At 42.7% G+C, this 22,148-nt stretch overlaps 1 protein-coding gene across 1 annotated transcript; it reads left to right on the forward strand.

The window, feature by feature from the left end:
- Positions 1-1,033: 1,033 nt before the first annotated feature.
- Positions 1,034-21,057, forward strand: LOC139159895 (zinc finger protein 850-like). The gene is made up of 3 exons (XM_070737344.1): positions 1,034-1,131; positions 3,510-5,618; positions 19,187-21,057. The coding sequence occupies exons 2-3, from the start codon at positions 4,382-4,384 to the stop codon at positions 20,173-20,175; spliced, it is 2,226 nt and encodes a 741-aa protein (XP_070593445.1). The 5' UTR covers positions 1,034-1,131; positions 3,510-4,381; the 3' UTR covers positions 20,176-21,057.
- Positions 21,058-22,148: the final 1,091 nt, after the last annotated feature.

A 22,148-nucleotide genomic window follows, 5' to 3' on the forward strand; every position in this document is an offset into this window, starting at 1 on the left:
AGCTCCTCGTTGAACCATGGAGCTCTACGGGGTCTAGCGCCACGGAGAGGTCGCAAAGGCGCAATCCGGTCAAGAGCCTCTGCTGCAGCCTCGTTCCAGGCTTTCGCAAGAGACTCTGCCGAACTGTGGACAAGTGCCTCTGGACTGTGGACAAGTCCACTCCTCTAATTACAACAGAATACCTTATTACACCAGACTTGAAATTTTGGGTTAAGAAAAATTAGAGGTAATCAGCTATAATGTTTTACCTGTCAATGAATATCTCAGCTTCAAACGCAACAACATGCTAGCAGACAATAGAATCAAACTCAATGTAAACGCCTTGAAACTCCACTGCAGAAAATACAACTTCAGCAACAGAGTGATTTAAATGCCTGGAATGCACTACCTGACTCTGATTTCTTCCCCAAACCCCAAAAACTTTAACCTTAGACTACAGTCAACCTTACCCCTTTCCTAAGAGGTCTGTAAGGGGTGTGCATAAGCACCCCACTGTGCCTATCCACCCTGTCCTACTGCACTATTGTCCAAATTTACCTATACCTTATATGCTTTTGCTTATATTTATACCTGTTTTCATGTACAGGTTTTGACAAATAAATAAAATAAAAATAGGTCTTTTAAAAAATAAATTTAGGGGAAAATACCCCCCCTTTTTTGTATGTTGGTCTTGTAGATATGTAGGTTTTGTATTTTGTACGTAGGTTTGTTTTAAATTCAATAAAAATCTTTTTTTTTAAATAAAATAAATTTAGGGTTCAGCACATATCTAATCTTGGTAAGACAAGTAAGACATTTCACTACTTTACTAGGCTCACTTGCAAAGGTCGGTTGCTAGAAGTGAAAAACGATTTGATAGCATTTATACATTGAAAACATCTGGCAAACGCCTTAGGTAAAGACGGGACAAGAGTGTTTTTCTGCCGCTATCAGAAGATAGCTGTCAGATAGGCAACATCTGTGCCTGAAACGTGCCTAATCGAGGAGTTAAAACCATCGAGTACCGGATTGCTAGAAAAGATCAGAGGAGAGGAGAAACACAGAACTTCCTCTTCCGGAAAACTCACGGAAGGGAGGTGGGGTGCAGAGCGGCTTTTGGGCTCTTCCGAGGACCGAAGCAACAGCTGGAAGGTGAGTTGAGGGCAAGTTGGGTGAGAGTCCGGGAGCAAGTCGGGCTGTTTGGTTCCCCCTACGGTCTTGAAGCAGAGAAGTAACAGGGCTGAAGCGCGTCAGCTGCTGGTGCTGCAGGTTCTTTCCCTGCCCAAATTTAATCCCACTGGACACAAGAACAAGGGGACACAATCTGAAGTTAGTTGGGGGAAAGATCAAAGGCAACATGAGAAAATATTATTTTACTGAAAGAGTAGTAGATCCTTGGAACAAACTTCCAGCAGACGTGGTTGGGAAATCCACAGTAACTGAATTTAAACATGCCTGGGATAAACATATACCCATCCTAAGATAAAATACAGGAAATAGTAAAAGGGCAGACTAGATGGACCAAGAGGTCTTTTTCTGCCGTCAGTCTTCTATGTTTCTATGTTTCTATGGTGCTGCACGCTGTGAAACTGGTGGCTGCAATTTTCTGTTGGTGGGAAGATTGAAAAAGTCTCAAGTTAAGGTTGATTCTCTGGGAATGGCTTCCCTCCAGGAGTTGTGGGTGCTCCATCACTGGGGGTTGTGAGAGAGTTGGGAGGGACCTTGGGGGTCTTCTGTTCCGACGCCCTGGGCAAGCAGGAGACCCAATACCATCTCAGGCAATCGGTTGATTGTTCTCAGGGTCAGGAAAATTCTCCTTAGTTGTAGGCTGCTTCTTTCCTGGGTTAGTTTCCATCCACTGCTTCTTGTCTTGCCTTCTGGTGCATTGCAAAATAAGTTGAACCCCTTCTTCTTGACCCCTCAAGTGTTGGAAGATGGCTCTCATGTCATATCTAGACCTTCCTTTCACTGGACTAGACATACCCAATTCCTGCAACTCTTCTTTATATCTTTCAGCCTCCAGCCTCCTAATCATCCCTACTTCTCCGATCTTTATAGAGTACTACACTTTTTTCTTTTAATATTGTGGCAATCAAAAGTAGTTGCACTAATCCTAAGTGTGACCTTACTAAAGTATCATAAATTGATATGAACACTTCTCATGATCTTAAATCTAGCCCTTTGTTAAGGCAGCCTAGGATGGCATTAGCTTTTGTGGCCACTGCAATCACACAGTTGACTCCTTTTAGGGGATTGTTCACTAGGGTAGGACTTCAAGATCCCTCCCATAGTTACTGCTATTGAGCCAGGTTTTATCTATTCTGTACCTTGCCATTTGGTTTTTCTTGGTTAAGTGTACTGTACAACCTACTTTTTTTCTCTATTTAATTTCATTTTGTTGGATAGGGCCCAGTGTTCAAATCTATAGATAATCAGGTCCAGGTGATATAAATAAAGAAGTTTGGAGTTTGAGAAAGAAAAAAGGAAAGAGAAAAAAAATATGGAGGGAGGTAAATCTGCGTATGGCGCAGACGTTTTTAGGTGATACAACATTGTGTAGAAAAATGGTAGAGGGTGCATATGTATAATGTAGTAAATGTATTCTTGCATGTAAAGAAAGAATATAAGAATTGATATAAAAATTAGTAAGTATTTGTGTTGATACTGGTATGCTATATGGTATATAATCTATTGATTTAAAGATGAATAAAGAGAGATATGATATAGAATCTTTTTCGAATTTGATTACAATTTAGTTGGTTTTGTAATTGTTTTGTAAATTAGTTTTGATTCAATTTTGAATGTTCAAAGACATAATTTAGAACAACCTATACCTCTTTAATCTAGGTACATTCATCAGAGAGAAAACTCAAAGTCCCTATTCCTGACTGAGTTTTTTAATGGCGATACATCATTAATATGTAATTAATATGTAAATCTAAACTCAGTTCCTACCAATAAGACTCGAGTATAACACACGTGGACTCTCCTTCCAGATGCATTGGAGAAATATATCTTCTCAAATTAACAACTTCTCACAGTGATAAGAGTTTCTGTACTGTGCAAGGTTTTTTTTCTGTAAAGAGACCAACTGAGAGACACACAGAGCTGCCAAACTCCAGTACAGTTAAGATTCCAGTCTCATGCCCAACCCAATCCTTGCCCCCTCTGCTCCACCCCGCCAGCTTTGGCACCCCCAAATTGCATCCCACCACGAGACGGGCCCCTGTCTTATCTTCAGGGAAACACTGTATCTACAATTATATAATCTATCCCTAGCACTTCATAATATATTTGTTGATAGTCCTTTGCATTGCTAAGAATTCTTATTTGACCCAATTAAACAACTGAATTTGAATGGATATTTGAACATGGATCTCGGTAGTCTTCTATGAAACTTAAATAATGTAAGTGATTAGTATTGGGGCATTTTTGATTTTTTCATTGTAATATATATATATTTCTTTTTTCACATCATTTCTAATTATTTTATAAACAATTAAAGTTCTACTTTTCTTTGAATCTTACAGACAAAGAGGATGGTGATAACAGCACTCGGGAAATTTTTAATGACAAGCAACATTGAAAAGGGAAGAAAATCAAGCAGAAAATCAAAATATTTTCAATTTCTTTCAGAAAACCATACAATTCCCGTCCTCCTCCAGCAGATGTTAGACAAGAGAGAGAAAATCAAGAAAGATTTCACGCTCAAGTAAGAAGATGATGCAGAACTCAATGACAGGTTACATGAAAAGTCAAAGCAGATTATTTTTCAATCAGCAAAAAAGGGAAATATCTGGAAGTCAGTTGAGAAGAAAAGGTCAATAGTAAAGCCACATAGAGCAGAAAGGAATGCAGGCCTCTCCCTGTGAGGAAGAAAATGGCTTGAAAGAAAGCAGCACTAAATGAGGCGTTTACCATATTTTTGACTAACTCAGCTTTGGAAAAGCAACATAGGTTTTTCTATTGTGGAAAAAAGAAGAGATTTGCAAATCACAGCTTTTATGCAATGGGGAGCTAGACAGGAGAAAATCCATGCACACTATCTTAAGTCAGAACAGCTCCCTTGCTGTGCATGGAAGCACCCACACAAGAGGGAAGCCACAAAAGTACTCCCAGTGTGCTTAATGCTTTAGTGAGCATGGCAACATGGTGGTACAGCAGAAAATACACATGAGGGAAAAATATATGACTGTGCAGATTATGTGAACATTTCATAAGAAATTCTCAGGTCATGACACACTAAAGAATGCACACACAGGAATAATACCATTTGAACATCCTTTCTGTGAAGAAAGTTTCAAAGAGAGAATTCCAGTCTGGCAAAGTACCCAAGACTCGCAAAGAAGAGAAAACATTTCAATGTGCTGACTGTGTAGAAAATTCAGTGACACTTTCAGTCATGAAACACCAGAGGACTCACACAGGAGAGAAACCCTTTGAATGTCTTGATTGTGGAAAAAGATTTAGTTGGAGTTCCCACCTGGTGAGACACCAGAGGACTCACACAGGCGAGAAACCCTTTGAATGTCCTGACTGTGGGAAAGGTTTTAGTGAGAATTGCAGCCTGGTGAAACACCAGAGGACTCACACAGGAGAGAAACACATTGAATGCACTTACTGTGGGAAATGTTTTACTGCGAATTCCATCCTGGTGAGACACCAGAGGACTCACACAGGAGAGAAACCCTTTGAATGCCCTGACTGTGGGAAAAGTTTTAGTCAAAACTCCAGCCTCGTGAAACACCAGAGGAATCACACAGGAGAGAAACCTTTTAAATGTCCTGACTGTGGGAAAGGTTTTAGTGAAAATTCCAGCCTAGTGACACACCAGAGGACTCACACAGGAGAGAGACCCTTTGAATGTCCTGATTGTGGGAAATGTTTCAGTCAAAATTCCCACCTGGTGACACACCAGAGGACTCACACAGGAGAGAAACCCTTCAAATGTCCTGACTGTGGAAAATGTTTCATTCAAAATTCCCACCTGGTGACACACCAGAGGACTCACATAGGAGAGAAACCCTTTGAATGTCCTGACTGTGGGAAAGGTTTTAGTGAGAATTCCAGCCTGGTGCTACACCAGAGGACTCACACAGGAGAGAAACCCTTTGAATGTCCTGACTGTGGCAATGGTTTTAGTCGTAATTCCAGCCTGCTGCAACACCAGAGCATTCACACAGGAGAAAAACCCTTTGAATGTCCTGACTGTGGGAAAAGTTTTAGTCAGAGTTCCCACCTGGTGAGACACCAGAGGACGCACACAGGAGAGAAACCCTTTGAATGTCCTGACTGTGGGAAAGATTTTAGTGAGAATTCTAGCCTGCTGAAACACCAGAGGACTCACACAGGAGAGAAACCCTTTGAATGTACTGAGTGTGGGAAATGTTTTAGTGAGAATTCCACCCTGGTGAGACACCAGAGGACTCATACAGGAGAAAAACTATTTGAATGTCCTGACTGTGGGAAAGGTTTTAGTCAAAATTCCAGTTTGATGAAACACCAAAGGATTCACACAGGAGAGAAACCCTTTGAATGTCCTGATTGTGGGAAAAGTTTCAGTGAGAATTCCAACCTGGTGACACACCAGAGGACTCACACAGGAGAGAAACCCTTTGAATGTCCTGATTGTGGGAAATGTTTCGGTCAGAATTCCCATCTAGTGAAACACCAGAGGACTCACACAGGAGAGAATGTCCTTTGAATTTCCTGCTTATGGGAAATGTTTTAATCAAAATTCCCTCCTGGTGGTACACCAGGGGACTCACACTATGGAGAAATCTTTGAAATGTCCAATCTGTGGACATTACCTCAAGCATAAACCATCCCTTATTGCACACAAGGAAATTCACAGGAGGCAACATTTTAAGAGTTTAAAGAAGTCTTGAATTTCATTTGTGATCTCCCATTGAAAGTGTAGGTGAGAAATTGATTGTTGGAATTTTGGCCTAATAAATTTTACTCAAACATTTCTCAGGATTAAACTTGAACCTGAAGAGAAAAAGAAACTGGAAAATGTCCTGACTCCCATCCCACTACACCGCACACTCTCCCCCTCTTACTTTTTAAAGTCTCTGATCTTCGTGTTGGGGAGGAAGGAAGAGACACACACATTACAAGACATAATAGCACTGTTTCACACTATGCCAGTGAGACCACACTTAGAATACCGCATCCAGTTCTAGTCCCCATAAAATGAAAATGATGTTGACATTATGGAAAAAATGCAAAGAAGAATAACTAAGATGATAAAGGCTCTGGACACTAAATTGTATGACTATTAGTTAAGGGAGCTAGGTTAACAAGGCTACCACCTAATGTACCATATAAAATGTCTCCTATTTGTTCTGTCGGGCTCTCTGATAGACTCCTCCCACAAATTCACAGGTACAAATTTCAGACACACACACACGTTTGAAAATTCAAAACAATGTTCTTTATAATGAAAATTCACTTAAACCAAGCCCTCTTTTGGTATAGCAAAGAGCACTCGTCTCCAAACAAATTGGTAATTTGTACAAGTCCCTTATCAGTTTTGTGATACATAGCTTGCAGCTGTGAGGCAATTCACAGTCCTTCTTTCACAAAGTGAAACACACTTTCCCTGGTTTAGTTTCAAAGCGGGGAAAAATCAGCACACAAAAGGCCAAAGTCAGTAAAGCAGTCACGAAACACAACGATCAGATAATCCTCCACAATGGCAAACCCACAGGCTGCTATTTATAGCAGCCTCACTAATTACCACAGCCCCACCCAAACACAGGTGGCCTCATTTTCTTTGATAATCTCTCAGTTGTTGTTGCCTATGCATGGCTCTCCACATGCATGGCTGTATCATTAACTCTTGTTCTGAATCCAAGGAGGAGCTAGATAATTGATTTCCTTCTGAGCTGTCTGCCACACTCTCCTCCCTGTCACTCGTGTCTTCTTGGTCAGAGGAGCCTTCATCAGCAGATTCCACCAGGGGCAAAACAGGCCTGCAGCATGTGAATATCTCCCCCACATCCACAGTTCTTGGGGCAGGAGCTGGGCCAGAGCTAACCACAACACTATTAGAATTATCAGAAGCATTTTACATAATTAAAATGGGTATTGTCAGTGTTGCTATGAACATTGGGGCAAGGCAAAAAAACTGTGTGGTGAGTAGCGATGAAGTTTAATAAATGAATTTAAGAATAAAAAGGTAATGTAAAGCTCATTTCCCAACCCTTGCTCAATGATGAGAACTCCACACATGCAGTGGATTTTAACTCACTACAATTGTTAACTTGTAATCTCTCCTGCATTTTGCATCTCTATGACCAATCTGTCTTCCTCAGCCTCCCTTCCCTCATTATAATTTCCTCATTATAAATTTTGAATTTCAGTCATATATCAATCCATGCATCTGTGACCTTGATGCCATGAGCTGCAATTAGGCTTCTGCCTTTTAATGTATTTGTTGTGTCATTATGCCATTATTATATTTAATCAAACCCCTCTTGATAAGCTGAATTTAAGCAATAAAAACAAATACTTTGATTTTCAAATCTATGAACCCCATTTAACACACTAGTGATATATAAGCTATCACTCCCTCTTTCCTAGACTCCATTTTCTAAACCCTGGTGCATACTGTTCCTCTCTCTGGAGACTTCCTTGCAAGTCAATTTACAGAGGAACCTGGCATTTAGCATTTAGCAGATATAAAATTTTCTCCTTCAGGTATGCTGGTTGCTCTTGGATACAGACCACAGGAGTGAAGTTGGCTCCCTTTGAGTGTCTGGCCTCATAGTGCTACCATGTAATACATTCTTGGGAGCCGTGGGAAATTAGTTTTGAAGTTTTGGGATACAGAGTCACCCTTAACAAAGATGATTGTGTCATTCTTTAAACTTTCACGAACGTATACAATTGACAGACTCCAGAAATATTTCACAAGAATAGTCCTCCACTCCTCTACTTACAAGAGAATACCTTATTACACCAGACTTGAAATTTTGGGCTTAGAAAAATTAGAGGTAATCAGCTATAATATTGTACCTGTCAATGAATATCACAGCTTCAACTGCAACAACACACAAGCACATAATAGTTTTACCTGTCAATGAATATCTCAACTTCGAATGCAACAACACGCTAGCTGACAATAGAATCAAACTCAATGTAAACACCTTGACTCTGTGATTTCTTCCCCAAACCCCAAAAAATTTAACCTTAGACTACAGTCAACATCACTCCTTTCCTAAGAGGTCTGTAAGGGGCGTGCATAAGCGCACCACTGTGCCTACCATCCCTGTCCTACTGTACTATTGTCCAAATTTACTTATACCTGTTATGCTTTTGCTTATATTTATACCTGTTTTCATGTACAACTTTTGACAAAATAAAAATATGTCCTTTAAAAAATAAATTTAGGGGAAAATACCCCCTCCCCTTTTTTGTATGTTGGTCTTATGGATATGTATGTTTTGTATTTTGTACGTTGGTTTGTTTTAAATGCAATAAAAATCTTTTTAAAAAAAAATAAAATAAATTTAGAGTTCAGCACATATCTAATCTTGGTAAGACAAGTAGCATCACATTTCACTACTTTACTAGGCTCACTTGCAAAGGTCAGTTGCTAGAAGTGAAAAACGATTTGGCATTTATACAGTGAAAACATCTTGCAAACGCCTTAGGTAAAGCCGGGACAAGAGTGTTTTTCTGCCCCTATCAGAAGATAGCTGTCAGATAGGCAGCATCTGTGTCTGAAATGTGCCTAATCGAGGAGTTAAAACCATCGAGTACCGGATTGCTAGAAAAGATCAGAGGAGAGGAGAAACACAGAACTTCCTCTTCCGGAAGACTCATGGGAGGGAGGTGGGGTGCAGAGCGGTTTTGTGCTCTTCCGAGGATCGAAGCAGCAGCTGGAAGGTGAGTTGAGGGCAAGTGGGGGGAGAGTCCGGGAGCAAGTCGGGCTGTTTTGTTCCCTCCACTGCCTGGAAGCAGAGAAACAACCGGGCTGAAGCGTGTCAGCTGCTGTTGCTGCAGGTTCCTCCCCTGCCCAAATTTAATCCCTCTGGTGCTGCACGCTGTGAAACACGTGACTGCAATTTTCTGCTGGTGGGAAGATTGAAAAAGTCTCTCAAGTTAAGGTTGATTCTCTGGGAATGGCTTCCCTCCAGAGGTTGTGGGTGCTCCATCACTGGGGGTTGTGAGAGAGTTGGGAGGGACCTTGTGGGTCTTCAATTCCGACGCCCTGCGCAAGCAGGAGACCCAGTACCATTTCAGGCAATTGGTTAATTGTTATCAGGGTCAGGAAAATTCTCCTTAGTTGTAGGCTGGTTCTCTCCTGGGTTAGTTTCCATCCTGTGCTTCTTGTCTTGCCTTCTGGTGCATTGCAAAATAGGTTGACCCCCTTCTTGACCCCCTCAAGTATTGGAAGATGGCTCTCATGTCATACCTAGTCCTTCCTTTCACTGGACTAGACATACCCAATTCCTGCAACTCTTCTGTACATCTTTTAGCCTCCAGTATCATCCCTACTTCTCTGCTCTGCTCTCTTTATAGAGTCTCTACTACACTTTTTTCTTTTAATGTTGTGGCAATCAAAAGTAGTTGCACTAATCCTAAGTGTGACCTTACTAAAGCATCATAAATTGATATGAACACTTCTCATGATCTTAAGTGTAGCCCTTTGTTAAGGCAGCCTAGGATGGCATTAGCTTTTGTGGCCACTGCGATCACACAGTTGATTCTTTTTGGGGGATTGTTCACTAAGGTAGGACTTCAAGATCTCTCTCATAGTTATTCCTATTGAGCCAGGTTTTATCTATTCTGTACCTTGCCATTTGGTTTTTCTTGGTTAAGTGCACTTAGCGCCCATCCCCTCCCCCTTTTTTTTCTCTAAAGGGAAAGGAGTTCGGAAAGCTGGAGAGCAATTTGGAATTGCTTTTGAATTAACACCATGATTCAGGGCGACAATTTGATTTGCTTTTTTTTTTTTTGCATCTTGGCAATGCCAGATTCTTCTTATATTTCCTTATTTCGAATCTAAAGCGAGCAGGATTATTACCTTTTTGGATCCCTCCTAAATCCTATTAGGGATCCATAGAGTTTTTCAGTAGTAACCTCTCTTACATTATTGGCAGCACCTACATGGGGGCCAAGGGGGCAAAAACCCTCCTTTCCTTTCTTTCTAGTGGCGATCCAGATTTTCGCCAGTTCCCCTTTTACCCGAGCCCGCCTTTGCTGCCTCGTCTGAAGCGCAAGGCAGCCCCGCGCACCTTCAGTGTTCCCTGCAGAGTGTACGGGCTGAGGGTTGGCTAGTGAGGCCTCGCTGGAAGGTCCTTTCGCTCCTTGGCAAAAGGTTGTTTTGGAGACCACTGGAGATCTCCATTTGGGGATGGGCATGTGTCTTTTTCTCTCAATCTGAGTATTGCATTGGCAGTTCTGTGTTAGCAAAAACTTCAGAAGAGAAGGATTTAGGGGTAGTGATTTCTGACAGTCTCAAAATGGGTGAGCAGTGTGGTCGGGCGGTAGGAAAAGCAAGTAGGATGCTTGGCTGCATAGCTAGAGGTATAACAAGCAAGAAGAGGGAGATAGTGATCCCCTTATATAGAGCGCTGGTGAGACCACATTTGGAATACTGTGTTCAATTCTGGAGACCTCACCTACAAAAATATATTGACAAAATTGAAGCGGTCCAAAGACGGGCTACAAGAATGGTGGAAAGTCTTAAGCATAAAACGTATCAGGAAAGACTTAATGAACTCAATCTGTATAGTCTGGAGGACGGAAGGAAAAGGGGGGACATGATCGAAACATTTAAATATGTTAAAGGGTTAAATAAGGTTCAGGAGGGAAGTGTTTTTAATAGGAAAGTGTACACAAGAACAAGGGGACACAGTCTGAAGTTAGTTGGGGGAAAGATCAAAAGCAACGTGAGGAAATATTATTTCACTGAAAGAGTAGTAGATCCTTGGAACAAACTTCCAGCAGACGTGGTTGGTAAATCCACAGTAACTGAATTTAAACATGCCTGGGATAAACATATATCCATCCTAAGATAAAATACAGGAAATAGTATAAGGGCAGACTAGATGGACCATGAGGTCTTTTTCTGCCGTCAGTCTTCTATGTTTCTATGTTTTTCCAAAATAGGAAAAATTTACCGGATTGAATTAACCTCTTTCTCCCAATCATCTCCAGTTTTTTTTTAAACTGAATACGAATTCGGTGCCAAGGGGTAGACGGCGGAACACTGGGGAGCCAGGGTAAGGAAAGGAGGAAGTCGTTAAGAATGCACAGCATCACGATAGCCTGGCAAGGCAGCCCACCGTGGGAATCCGAAGCCTCACTGGCCTGGGTTGAACGAGCAGAGACTCCAGTGCCTTGAGCTTGGCAGTTTTCATTGCAAGAGGACGCTGGAAACTGGAGATGATCGGGAGAAAGGGGTTAATTCAATTCGGTAAACTTTACCTATTTTGGAAAAAGTAACTCCAAATTGCTCTCCAGCTTTCCAAACTCCTTTCCCTTCAGAGAAAAAAGGGAGGGGGGAGGTCTCATAATCAACCACAACTGTAAAGAACCTCCGCAAATTGATGTTTTTATTTTGTTTTAACAGTGAACGCCATACAGTCCATAAAATGCACACTGAGATTAATTTCAGTTGCCTCTGCAGAGAGCGTGTAACAGTTGTGGGATTTAAAACCCCACAATAGTAAGGCAAAGTAATAAGGCAAAGGGGGTGAGTTTTGGGATGGGTTGCACTTCGCTTTTACATTGATTCCTATGGGGAAAATTGCTTCTTATGAACTTTTCTACTTACGAACCTGGTCACGGGACCAATTATGTCCGTAAGACGAGGTATCGCTGTATATAACTATGGATGTCTCGATAATATGGTGTATATTTGTGTATGTTTGGGGGGGGGAAGTAAAAATAAATAAATAAATAAAATTTATAATTTTTTAAACATTAAAAAAAACCGAACATATTTTTGACCGCAAGAATATAAGTGCTGGACAAGCTCCATGGATGCACTTATGTGGGGAAATGCAGAAATTGAAAATCACAGCTGATTACGCACAAGAAGGTCCACACAGGACATCTTAAAAATGCTCCCAATGTGGTAAATCCTTTAGTGAGCATGGCAACATGGTGATACATCAGCAGAATCACATGATGTAACAGTGTCCGGCCGCTCTGTTTAGGGTGACCCGCTCCCTTCTTAACCAGGGGGGAGTTGGGGAGCCCTTGCAGAGTAGTGCCGAGGACTTTAACACATTTTTCGCTGATAAAATCGCTCGGATCCGGGCAGACCTCAACTCCGGTTGGATAGCAGAGTCGACTGACAATGAGTCAGTCGAGTTGACTGGGACCCGTACTTGTCCACCTGTCTGGGAAGAGTTTGATCTGGTGACACCTGATGAAGTGGACAAGGCCATTGGAGCTGTGAGTTCCGCCACCTGCTTACTGGATCCGTGTCCCTCCTGGCTGGTTTTGGCCAGCAGGGAGGTGACACGGAGCTGGGTCCAGGAGATTGTCAATGCTTCTCTGGGGAGGGGGTGCTTTCCGGCACTCTATAAGGAGGCGCTTGTGCGCCCCCTCCTCAAGAAGCCTTCCCTGGACCCAGCTGTACTTAATAACTATCATCCAGTCTCCAACCTTCCCTTTATGGGGAAGGTTGTTGAGAAGGTGGTGGCGCTCCAGCTCCAGCGGTCCTTGGAAGACGCCGATTATCTAGGTCCCCAACAGTTGGGTTTCAGGCCCGGTTACAGCACGGAAACTGCTTTCGTCGCGTTGATGGATGATCTCTGGCAGGCCTGGGACAGGGGTTTATCCTCTGTTCTGGTGATTCTTGACCTCTCAGCGGCTTTCGATACCATCGACCATGGTATCCTTCTGCGCCGGCTGGAGTGGTTGGGAGTGGGAGGCACTGTTCTTCAGTGGTTCTCCTCCTACCTCTCCGGTAGGTCGCAGTCGATGTTAGTGGGAGGTCAGAGGTCAACCCCAAGGTTTCTCCCTTGTGGGGTGCCACGGGATCGGTCCTCTCCCCCCTGCTATTTAATATCTACATGAAACCGCTGGGTGAGATCATCCAAGGGCATGGGGTGAGGTAACATCAGTACATGGATGATACCCAGTTGTACATCTCCACCCCATGTCCAGTCAACGAAGCAGTGGAAGTGATGTGCTGGTGTCTGGAGGCTGTTGGGGCCTGGATGGGTGTCAACAGACTCAAACTCAACCCTGATAAGACAGAGTGGCTGTGGGTTTTGCCTCCCAAGGACAATTCCATCTGTCCGTCCATCACCCTGGGCGGGGAATTATTGACCCATTCAGAGAGGGTCTGCAACTTGGGCATCCTCCTCGATCCACAGCTCACATTACAGAAACATCTTTCAGCTGTGGTGAAGGGGGCGTTTGCCCAGGTTCGCCTGGTGTACCAGTTGCGGCCCTATTTGGACCGGGAGTCACTGCTCACAGTCACTCATGCCATCATCATCTCGAGGCTCGACTACTGTAATGCTCTCTACATGGGGCTAACTTTGAAGAGTGTTCGGAAACTTCAGGTCGTGCAGAATGCAGCTGCAAGAGCAATCATGGGCGTTCGTAAATATGCCCATGTTACTCCAACACTCCGCAGTATGCATTGGTTGTCGATCAGTTTCCTGTCACAATTCAAAGTGTTGGTCATCACCTATAAAGCCCTTCATGTCACCGGACCAGGGTATCTACGAGGCTGCCTTCTGCTGCACGAATCCCAGCGACCGGTTAGGTCCCACAGAGTTGGTCTTCTCCGGGTCCTGTCAACTAAACAATGTCGTTTGGCGGGACCCAGAGAAAGAGCTTTCTCTGTGGCGGCTCCGACCCTCTGGATTCAGCTCCCTCCAGAGATTAGAACTGCCCCCACCCTCCTTGCCTTTCGTAAACTCCTTAAAACCCACCTCTGTCGTCAAGCGTGGGGGAACTGAAACATCTCCCCCTGCCTATGTAGTTTTGTGCATGATATGACTGTGTGTATGTATTTTATATATTGGTTGTTTTTCTTTTTAGACTTTTTAATGTAAAACTGTTATTTTAGATTTTAATTATTAGATTTGTTACCACAAATTGTTTTTATCACTTGTGAGCCGCGCTGAGTCTACGGAGAGGGGCGGCAAACAAATCTAATAAATAATAATAATAATAATAATAATAATAACAACAACAACAACAACAACAACAACAACAACAACAATAAGAATAGCTTGACATCAGTTGTAGTTAAAATGATGGAGACTCTACACAAAAAGAGGATAAATCAGCACCTAAAAAATAATAACTTATTGGACCCAAATCAGCATGGCTTTACTGAAGGCAAATTATGTCAGACTAATCTCATTGATTTCTTTGACTATGTCACAAATGTGTTGGATGAAGGTGGTGCCATGGATATTGCCTATCTGGACTTCAGCAAAGCCTTTGATACAGTTCCACATAAAGAGCTGATAGGTAAATTAGTGAAGATTGGACTTAATCCCTAGATAGTTCAGTAGATTTGCAGCTGGCTGAAGCGTAGACATCAGAGAGTTATTTATTTTATTTTATTAATTATTTGGATTTGTATGCCGCCCCTCTCCGAAGACTCGGGGCGGCTCACAACAAGTAGTACAAATCGTAATATTGTTAATGGCGAGTATTCTGAGCAGAGACAGGTTACAAGCGGTGTGCCACAAGGGTCTGTTCTGTGTCCTATTCTTTTTAATATGTTTGTGAGTGACATAGGGGAAAGTTTGGTAGGGAAGGTTTGCCTATTTGTCGATGACCCTAAAGTGTGCAATAGGGTTGATATTCCTGGAAGCGTCTGTAATATGGCAAATGATTTAGCTTTAGTAGATTAATGATCAAAGCAATGGAAACTTCAGTTTAATGTTTCCAAATGTAAAATAATGCACTTGGGGAAAAGGAATCCTCAATCTGAATATTGTATTGGCAGTTCTGTGATAGCAAAAACTTCAGAAGAGAAGGATTTAGGGGTAGTGATTTCTGACAGTCTCAAAATGGCTGAGCTGTGTGGTCGGGCAGTCGGAAAAGCAAGTAGGATGCTTGGCTGCATAGCTAGAGGTATAACAAGCTGGAAGAGGGAAATTGTGATCCCGCTATATAGAGTGCTGATGAGACCACATTTGGAATACTGTGTTCAGTTCTGGAGACCTCACCTACAAAAAGATATTGACAAAATTGAACGGGTCCAAAGATGAGCTACAAGAATGGTGGAACATCTTAAGCATAAAACGTATCAGGAAACACTTAATGAACTCAATCTGTATAGTCTGGAGGTCGGAAGGAAAAGAAGGGACATGATCAATGTTCCCTCTAATTTTTTTTCGGTGTGGGCAGAAAAGTATAGTGTCTGATCAGCAGTCACCTTCGGACTGTGCGGCATAAAAGTATAAATAAACAAACAAACAAACAAACAAACAAATAAATAAATAATAAAAAATTCTCTTTTTTTAATTAAAAGAAATTAATAATTTAAAAAAACCAAAATCCATTACTATTAAAACTAAAACAACCAGCAAAACCAATAACATAACTATTAATAAAAACAGGTGAGCGCTAGTTTTTTTCTCTGTTATTTAAGTGCTTTTACGATATGCTTTAAATCAAGTCACTTCTCTCTCTTTTTCTCTCTCTTTCCTGTCATTCTCTGCCTCAATCATTTTCTCATTTCTCTTTTTTTCCTCCCCTTTTTTCTATCATTTCTCTCTCTCTCTTCCTTCCACTCTTCTCTCTCTCTCCTGCTTTCTCTGTCTCTTATTCTCTTGCTTTCTTCCTCTCACTCTCTCTCACTCTCTTCCTTCCTCTCTCCTCTCTCTTTCTTTCTTTCTTGCTCTCTCTCGCTCTCTCCCTTCCTCTCTTCTCTCTCTCTTTCTTTCTCTCTCTCTCTTTCTTTCTTTCTCTCTCTTTCTTTCTTTCTCTCTCTCCCTCTCTCCCCCTCTTGCTCACTCTCTCTTTTTCTCACTTTCTCTCTCCCTCTCTCATTTCTATCTCGCTCTGTTGCGCTCTCTTTCTCTCCCTCTCTTTTGCTTTCTTTCTCTCTCACTCTTTCTCTCTTGCTTTTTGTCTCTCTCTCTTGTTTTCTTTCTCTCACACACAAACTTTCTTTCTCTTGTTCTCTCTCTCTTGCTATCTCTCTCTCTTTCTCACTTTCTCTCTATCCTGCTCTGTCTGTTGCTCTCACTCTCTCTTGTTCCCTCTTTTCCTTTCTTCTCTCTAGAGGCCGGCAAAGGTTTTTCTTATTTTGAATGTTCCAGACAGGCTGGCAGGGGGATGGGGAGCGTGTGCGCCCGACATTGAAAATCACCTTCTCCGGCCTCCGCTGTGAATAGAACACCTACCCCGCCTCTCCTGCAGGCCCCTCGCTGACAGCCCGGGACGAAAGCGCTCTCAGCGAAGGGACTGCGAGAGGGGCGGGTGTTCCCAAAGCGCTTGGAGCAGCTAGCGGCCAGATGAGGAGGACGAGAAGCCGCAGCCACCACCGCCGCTGCAGCCACCGTTGCGGGAGGAGCCGCACCCCAAAGCGGGAAGCGGAGGAGGAGAAAGAGAGGCGGATCCGGCGGGCGGGGGGCCGCGGTGAGAAGCCAGGGGTGCAAGTGGGCCGGAGGGACTGGGGGGGGGGCAGTGGTGGCCATGACTCCTTGCACGGCCTTGAAAAAGGGTGCGCGGGGGGGGTTGGGGGGCGCTCGGCTGCGCGGGCGCACACCTTAGAGCAGTGGTCCCCAACCTTTTTTCCACCAGGGACCAGTTTCAACAAGACAATTTTTGTATGGCCCGGTGGGGGCGGAAAGGGGGTTTAGCTTATCGTTCCATTGTCTCTCTCCCCCCCCTTTTTAATTTTGCGGGGGAGTTGAGGTGACAGAGGGAGGAAGGGTAGGAGGGGGCGGTTTCCTGTCTCTTTCCCCTCCTGTTCACTCGGGACCACCGTTTGCCTTTCAGCAGTTCCAGAGGACATCCCCCCGCCCCCCGTTCCGGCTGGGATTGCAGCAAGGAATCCCAAAGGGGGGGGAGGTGCCTCCACGGACACAGTCACCTTCCTTTGCGATCGCTGCCTGCTTGGAGCGCCCACCACTGCCAGGTCTGGTAATTTTCTTGCAGCAAGGAATCCTTCCAAAAGAAAATTACCGGAGCTGGTGGTGGGGGTTTCATGGTCACACACACACCCCTGGCTTCGCTCCCACCCAGGACCCCGGGAATAGGGTGGGGGAGCCTAGCAAAAAAAGAGCAGCACAATGCCAAAGCCTTTTCGTTTGAGCTGCAGGCAGAGAGAGGGCTTCGCAAGGGCTTCGCAAGGAGGAAATAGACCACTTTCGATGAGAGAAGAAAGACAGGAAAGGAAGAAAGTAAGCAAGCAAAGGTTTTCTCAGCCCGAGGCAAATGGCGGTCCCAAGTGAACGTGAGGGGAAAGAGACAGAAAACAGCTTGGCACTCGCCGGGTCCACAGCAGCTGCTGACTCCGCGGACCGGTGCAACATGCCTTGCAGCCCTGTACTGGTCCGCGGACCGGCGGTTGGGGACCCCTGCCTTAGAGGGTATATTGGACATGATCAAAACATTTAAATATGTTAAAGGGTTAAATAAGGTTCAGGAGGGAAGTGTTTTTAATAGGGAAGTGAACACAAGAACAAGGGGACACAATCTGAAGTTAGTTGGGGGAAAGATCAAAAGCAACATAAGAAAATATTTTTTTACTGAAAGAGTAGTAGCTCCTTGGAACAAACTTCCAGTAGACACAGTTGGTAAATCCACAGTAACTGAATTTAAACATGCCTGGGATAAACATATATCCATCCTAAGATAAAATACAGGAAATAGTATAAGGGCAGACTAGATGGACCATGAGGTCTTTTTCTTCCGTCAGTCTTCTATGTTTCTATGTTTCTAATTCTTCTTTGACCCAATTAAACAACTGAACTGGAATGGATATTTGAACATGGGTCTCGGTAGTCTTCTATGAAACATAAATAATGTAAGTGATTCGTATTGGGGCATTTTTGATTTTTTCATTGTAATATATATATATTGCATAATTTTTCTCATCATTGCTAATTATTTTATAAACAATTAAAGTTTTACTTTTCTTTGAATCTTACAGACAAAAAGGATGGCAATAACAACACTCAGGACAATTGTAAATAACAAGCAACATTGAAAAGGGAAGAAAATCAAGCGAAAAATCAAAATATTTTCAATTTCTTTCAGAAAACCATACAATTCCCCTCCTCCTCCAGCAGCTGTTAGACAAGAGAGAGAAAATCAAGAAAGATTTCAAGCTCAAGTAAAAAGATGATGCAGAACTCAAGGATAGGTTACATGAAAAGTCAAAGGAGATTTTTTTTTCAATCAGCAAAAAAGGGAAATATCTGGAAGTCAGTTGAGAAGAAAAGGTCAATAGTAAAGTCATGTAGAGCAGAAAGGAATGCAGGCCTCTCGTTGTGAGGAAGAAAATGGCTTGAATGAAAACAGCACTAAACGAGGCATTTACCATATTTTTGACTAACTCAGCTGTGGAAAAGCAACATAGGTTTGCTTATTGTGGAAAAAAGAAGAGATTTGCAAATCACAGCTTTTATGCAATGGGGAGCTAGACAGGAGAAAATCCATGCACACTATCTTAAGTCAGAACAGCTCCGTTGCTGTGCATGGAAGCAACCACACAAGAGGGAAGCCACAAAAGTACTCCCAATGTGCTTAGTGCTTTAGTGAGCATGGCAACATGGTGGTACACCAGAAGACACACATGAGGGGGAAAATATATGACTGTGCAGATTATGTGAACATTTCATAAGAAATTCTCAGGTCATGACACACTAAAGAATGCACACACAGGAATAATACCATTTGAACATCCTTTCTGTGAAGAAAGTTTCAAAGAGAGAATTCCAGTCTGGCAAAGTACCCAAGACTCGCAAAGAAGAGAAAACATTTCAATGTGCTGACTGTGTAGAAAATTCAGTGACACTTTCAGTCATGAAACACCAGAGGACTCAAACAGGAGAGAAACCCTCTGAATGTCCTGACTGTGAAAAAGATTTAAGTGACAATTCCAGCCTGGCGCAACACCAGAGGACTCACACAGGAGAGAAACCCTTTGAATGTCCTGACTGTGGGAAAAGTTTTAGTCAAAATTCCAGGCTGGTGAAACACCAGAGGACTCACACTGGAGAGAAACACATTGAATATACTGACTGTGGGAAAGGTTTTAGTGAGAATTCCACCCTGGTGAGACACCAGAGGAATCACACAGGAGAGAAACCCTTTGAATGTCCTGATTGTGGAAAAAGATTTAGTTGGAGTTCCCACCTTGTGAGACACCAGAGGACTCACACAGGAGAGAAACCCTTTGAATGTCCTGACTGTGGGAAAAGTTTTAGTCAAAATTCCTACCTGGTGAGACACCAGAGGAATCACACAGGAGAGAAACCCTTTGAATGTCCTGACTGTGGGAAAGGTTTTAGTGAGAATTCCAGCCTGATGCTACACCAGAGGACTCACACAGGAGAGAAACCCTTTGAATGTCCTGACTGTGGGAATGGTTTTAGTAGTAATTCCAGCCTGCTGCAACACCAGAGCATTCACACAGGAGAAAAACCCTTTGAATGTCCTGACTGTGGGAAAAGTTTTAGTCAGAGTTCCCACCTGGTGAGACACCAGAGGACGCACACAGGAGAGAAACCCTTTGAATGTCCTGACTGTGGGAAAGATTTTAGTGAAAATTCCAGTTTGGTGAAACACCAGAGGATTCACACAGGAGAGAAACCCTTTGAATGTCCTGATTGTGGGAAAAGTTTCAGTGAGAATTCCAACCTGGTGACACACCAGAGGACTCACACAGGAGAGAAACCCTTTGAATGTCCTGACTGTGGGAATGGTTTTAGTCGTAAATGCAGCCTGCTGCAACACCAGAGCATTCACACAGGAGAGAAACCCTTTGAATGTCCTGACTGTGGGAAAGGTTTTAGTGAGAATTCTAGCCTGGTGAAACACCAGAGGACTCACACAGGAGAGAAACCCTTTGAATGTCCTGACTGTGGGAAATGTTTTAGTCAAAATTCCAGTTTGGTGAAACACCAGAGGACTCACACAGGACAGAAACCCTTTGAATGTCCTGATTGTGGGAAAAGTTTCAGTGAGAATTCCCATCTAGTGAAACACCATAGGACTCACACAGGAGAGAATGTCCTTTGAATGTCCTGCTTATGGGAAATGTTTTAATCAAAATTCCCACCTGGTGGTACACCAGAGGACTCACAGTATGGAGAAATCTTTGAAATGTCCAATCTGTGGACTTTACTTCAAGCGTAAACCATCCCTTATTGCACAGAAGGAAATTCACATGAGGCATCATTTCAAGAGTTTAAAGAAGTCTTGAATTTCATTTGTGATTGGACAAATGGTCAAAGCAATGGAAAGTTCAGTTTAATATTTCCAAATGTAAAATAATGCACTTGGGGAAAAGGAATCCTCAATCTGAGTATTGCATTGGCAGTTCTGTGTTAGCAAAAACTTCAGAAGAAAAGGATTTAGGTGTAGGGATTGTGTAAGCCAAATATTAGCTATGCTCTAGGATATACACAGAAACAGTTATCTGAAATAGCATGGTGAAAATTTGCCCAGAGACAGTGACTCATACAATAGCCATGAACTTTGGACAGAGTAAGAAAAATCCCTCAACAGCGCTCCTGGCACGAGATAAGACACTAGCGGTGTGATTGGCTGGCAACTCAGCTACCGATAGGTGCATAAAGTGAGAAGTTAGTAGCCTATCATAAGCTGTAGATGATACCTTTTATAACCAATTAGAAGCTTAATAGAAATAGCCTATGAACAGTTGGGTGCTCAGAAGCCTTAATTTTGCATATAGATATAGCCTATGAAAACTTGCGTATTCAAAAGTTTTATTATTAGCCTATAGATTTGAAAAACCTTATATTTGTAGCCTATAAGAAACGTATATTAGGAAAAATTAGACTTGTATTTAGCCAATAGAAAATTACTAGTTGAAACCCTTTCATTTGCATATGAAGGGTATAAAAGAGGCATATTTGTAACAATAAAGCTTTGTCACTTTACCCAGACCATTGACTCCGTGTTTCATTGGTAAGCACTAGTAATGGTTTCAGGATCGGGCCTCGTAAAGTGAACCATCACAGGGTTGTCGAGACCCCCGTCCAGCGGGGATCGCGTCTCATCATTTAGGGGTAGTGATTTCTGACAGTCTCAAAATGGGTGAGCAGTGTGGTCGGGCAGTAGGAAAAGCAAGTAGGATGCTTGGCTGCATAGCTAGAGGTATAACAAGCAGGAAGAGGGAGATTGTGATCCCCTTATGTAGAGCGCTGGTGAGACCACATTTGGAATACTGTGTTCAGTTCTGGAGACCTCACCTACAAAAAGATATTGACAAAATTGAACGGGTCCAAAGACGGGCTACAAGAATGGTGGATGGTCTTAAGCATAAAACGTATCAGGAAAGACTTAATGAACTCAATCTGTATAGTCTGGAGGACAGAAGGAAAAGGGGGGACATGATTGAAACATTTAAATATGTTAAAGGGTTAAATAAGGTTCAGGAGGGAAGTGTTTTTAATAGGAAAGTGAACACAAGAACAAGGGGACACAATCTGAAGTTAATTGGGGGAAAGATCAAAAGCAATGTGAGGAAATATTATTTCACTGAAAGAGTAGTAGATCCTTGGAACAAACTTCCAGCAGACGTGGTTGGTAAATCCACAGTAACTGAATTTAAACATGCCTGGGATAAACATATATCCATCCTAAGATAAGACACAGGAAATAGTATTAAGGGTAGACTAGATGGACCATGAGGTCTTTTTCACCGTCAGTCTTCTATGTTTCTATGTGATTTCCCATTGAAAATGTAGGTGAGAAATTGATTGTTGGAATTTTGGCCTAATTAATTTTACTCAAACATTTCTCAGGATTAAACTTGAACCTGAAGAGAAAAAGAAACTGGAAAATGTCCTGTCTCACATCCCACTACACCGCACACTCTCCCCCTCTTACTTTTTAAAGTCTCTGATCTTCGTGTTGGGGAGGAAGGAAGAGACACACATTACAAGACATAACAGCACTGTTTCACACTATGCCAGTGAGACCACACTTAGAATACCGCATCCAGTTCTAGTCCCCATAAAATGAAA

The sequence above is a fragment of the Erythrolamprus reginae genome, chromosome 2 (genome assembly GCF_031021105.1).
Source record: "Erythrolamprus reginae isolate rEryReg1 chromosome 2, rEryReg1.hap1, whole genome shotgun sequence".
NCBI lineage: Eukaryota > Metazoa > Chordata > Lepidosauria > Squamata > Dipsadidae > Erythrolamprus > Erythrolamprus reginae.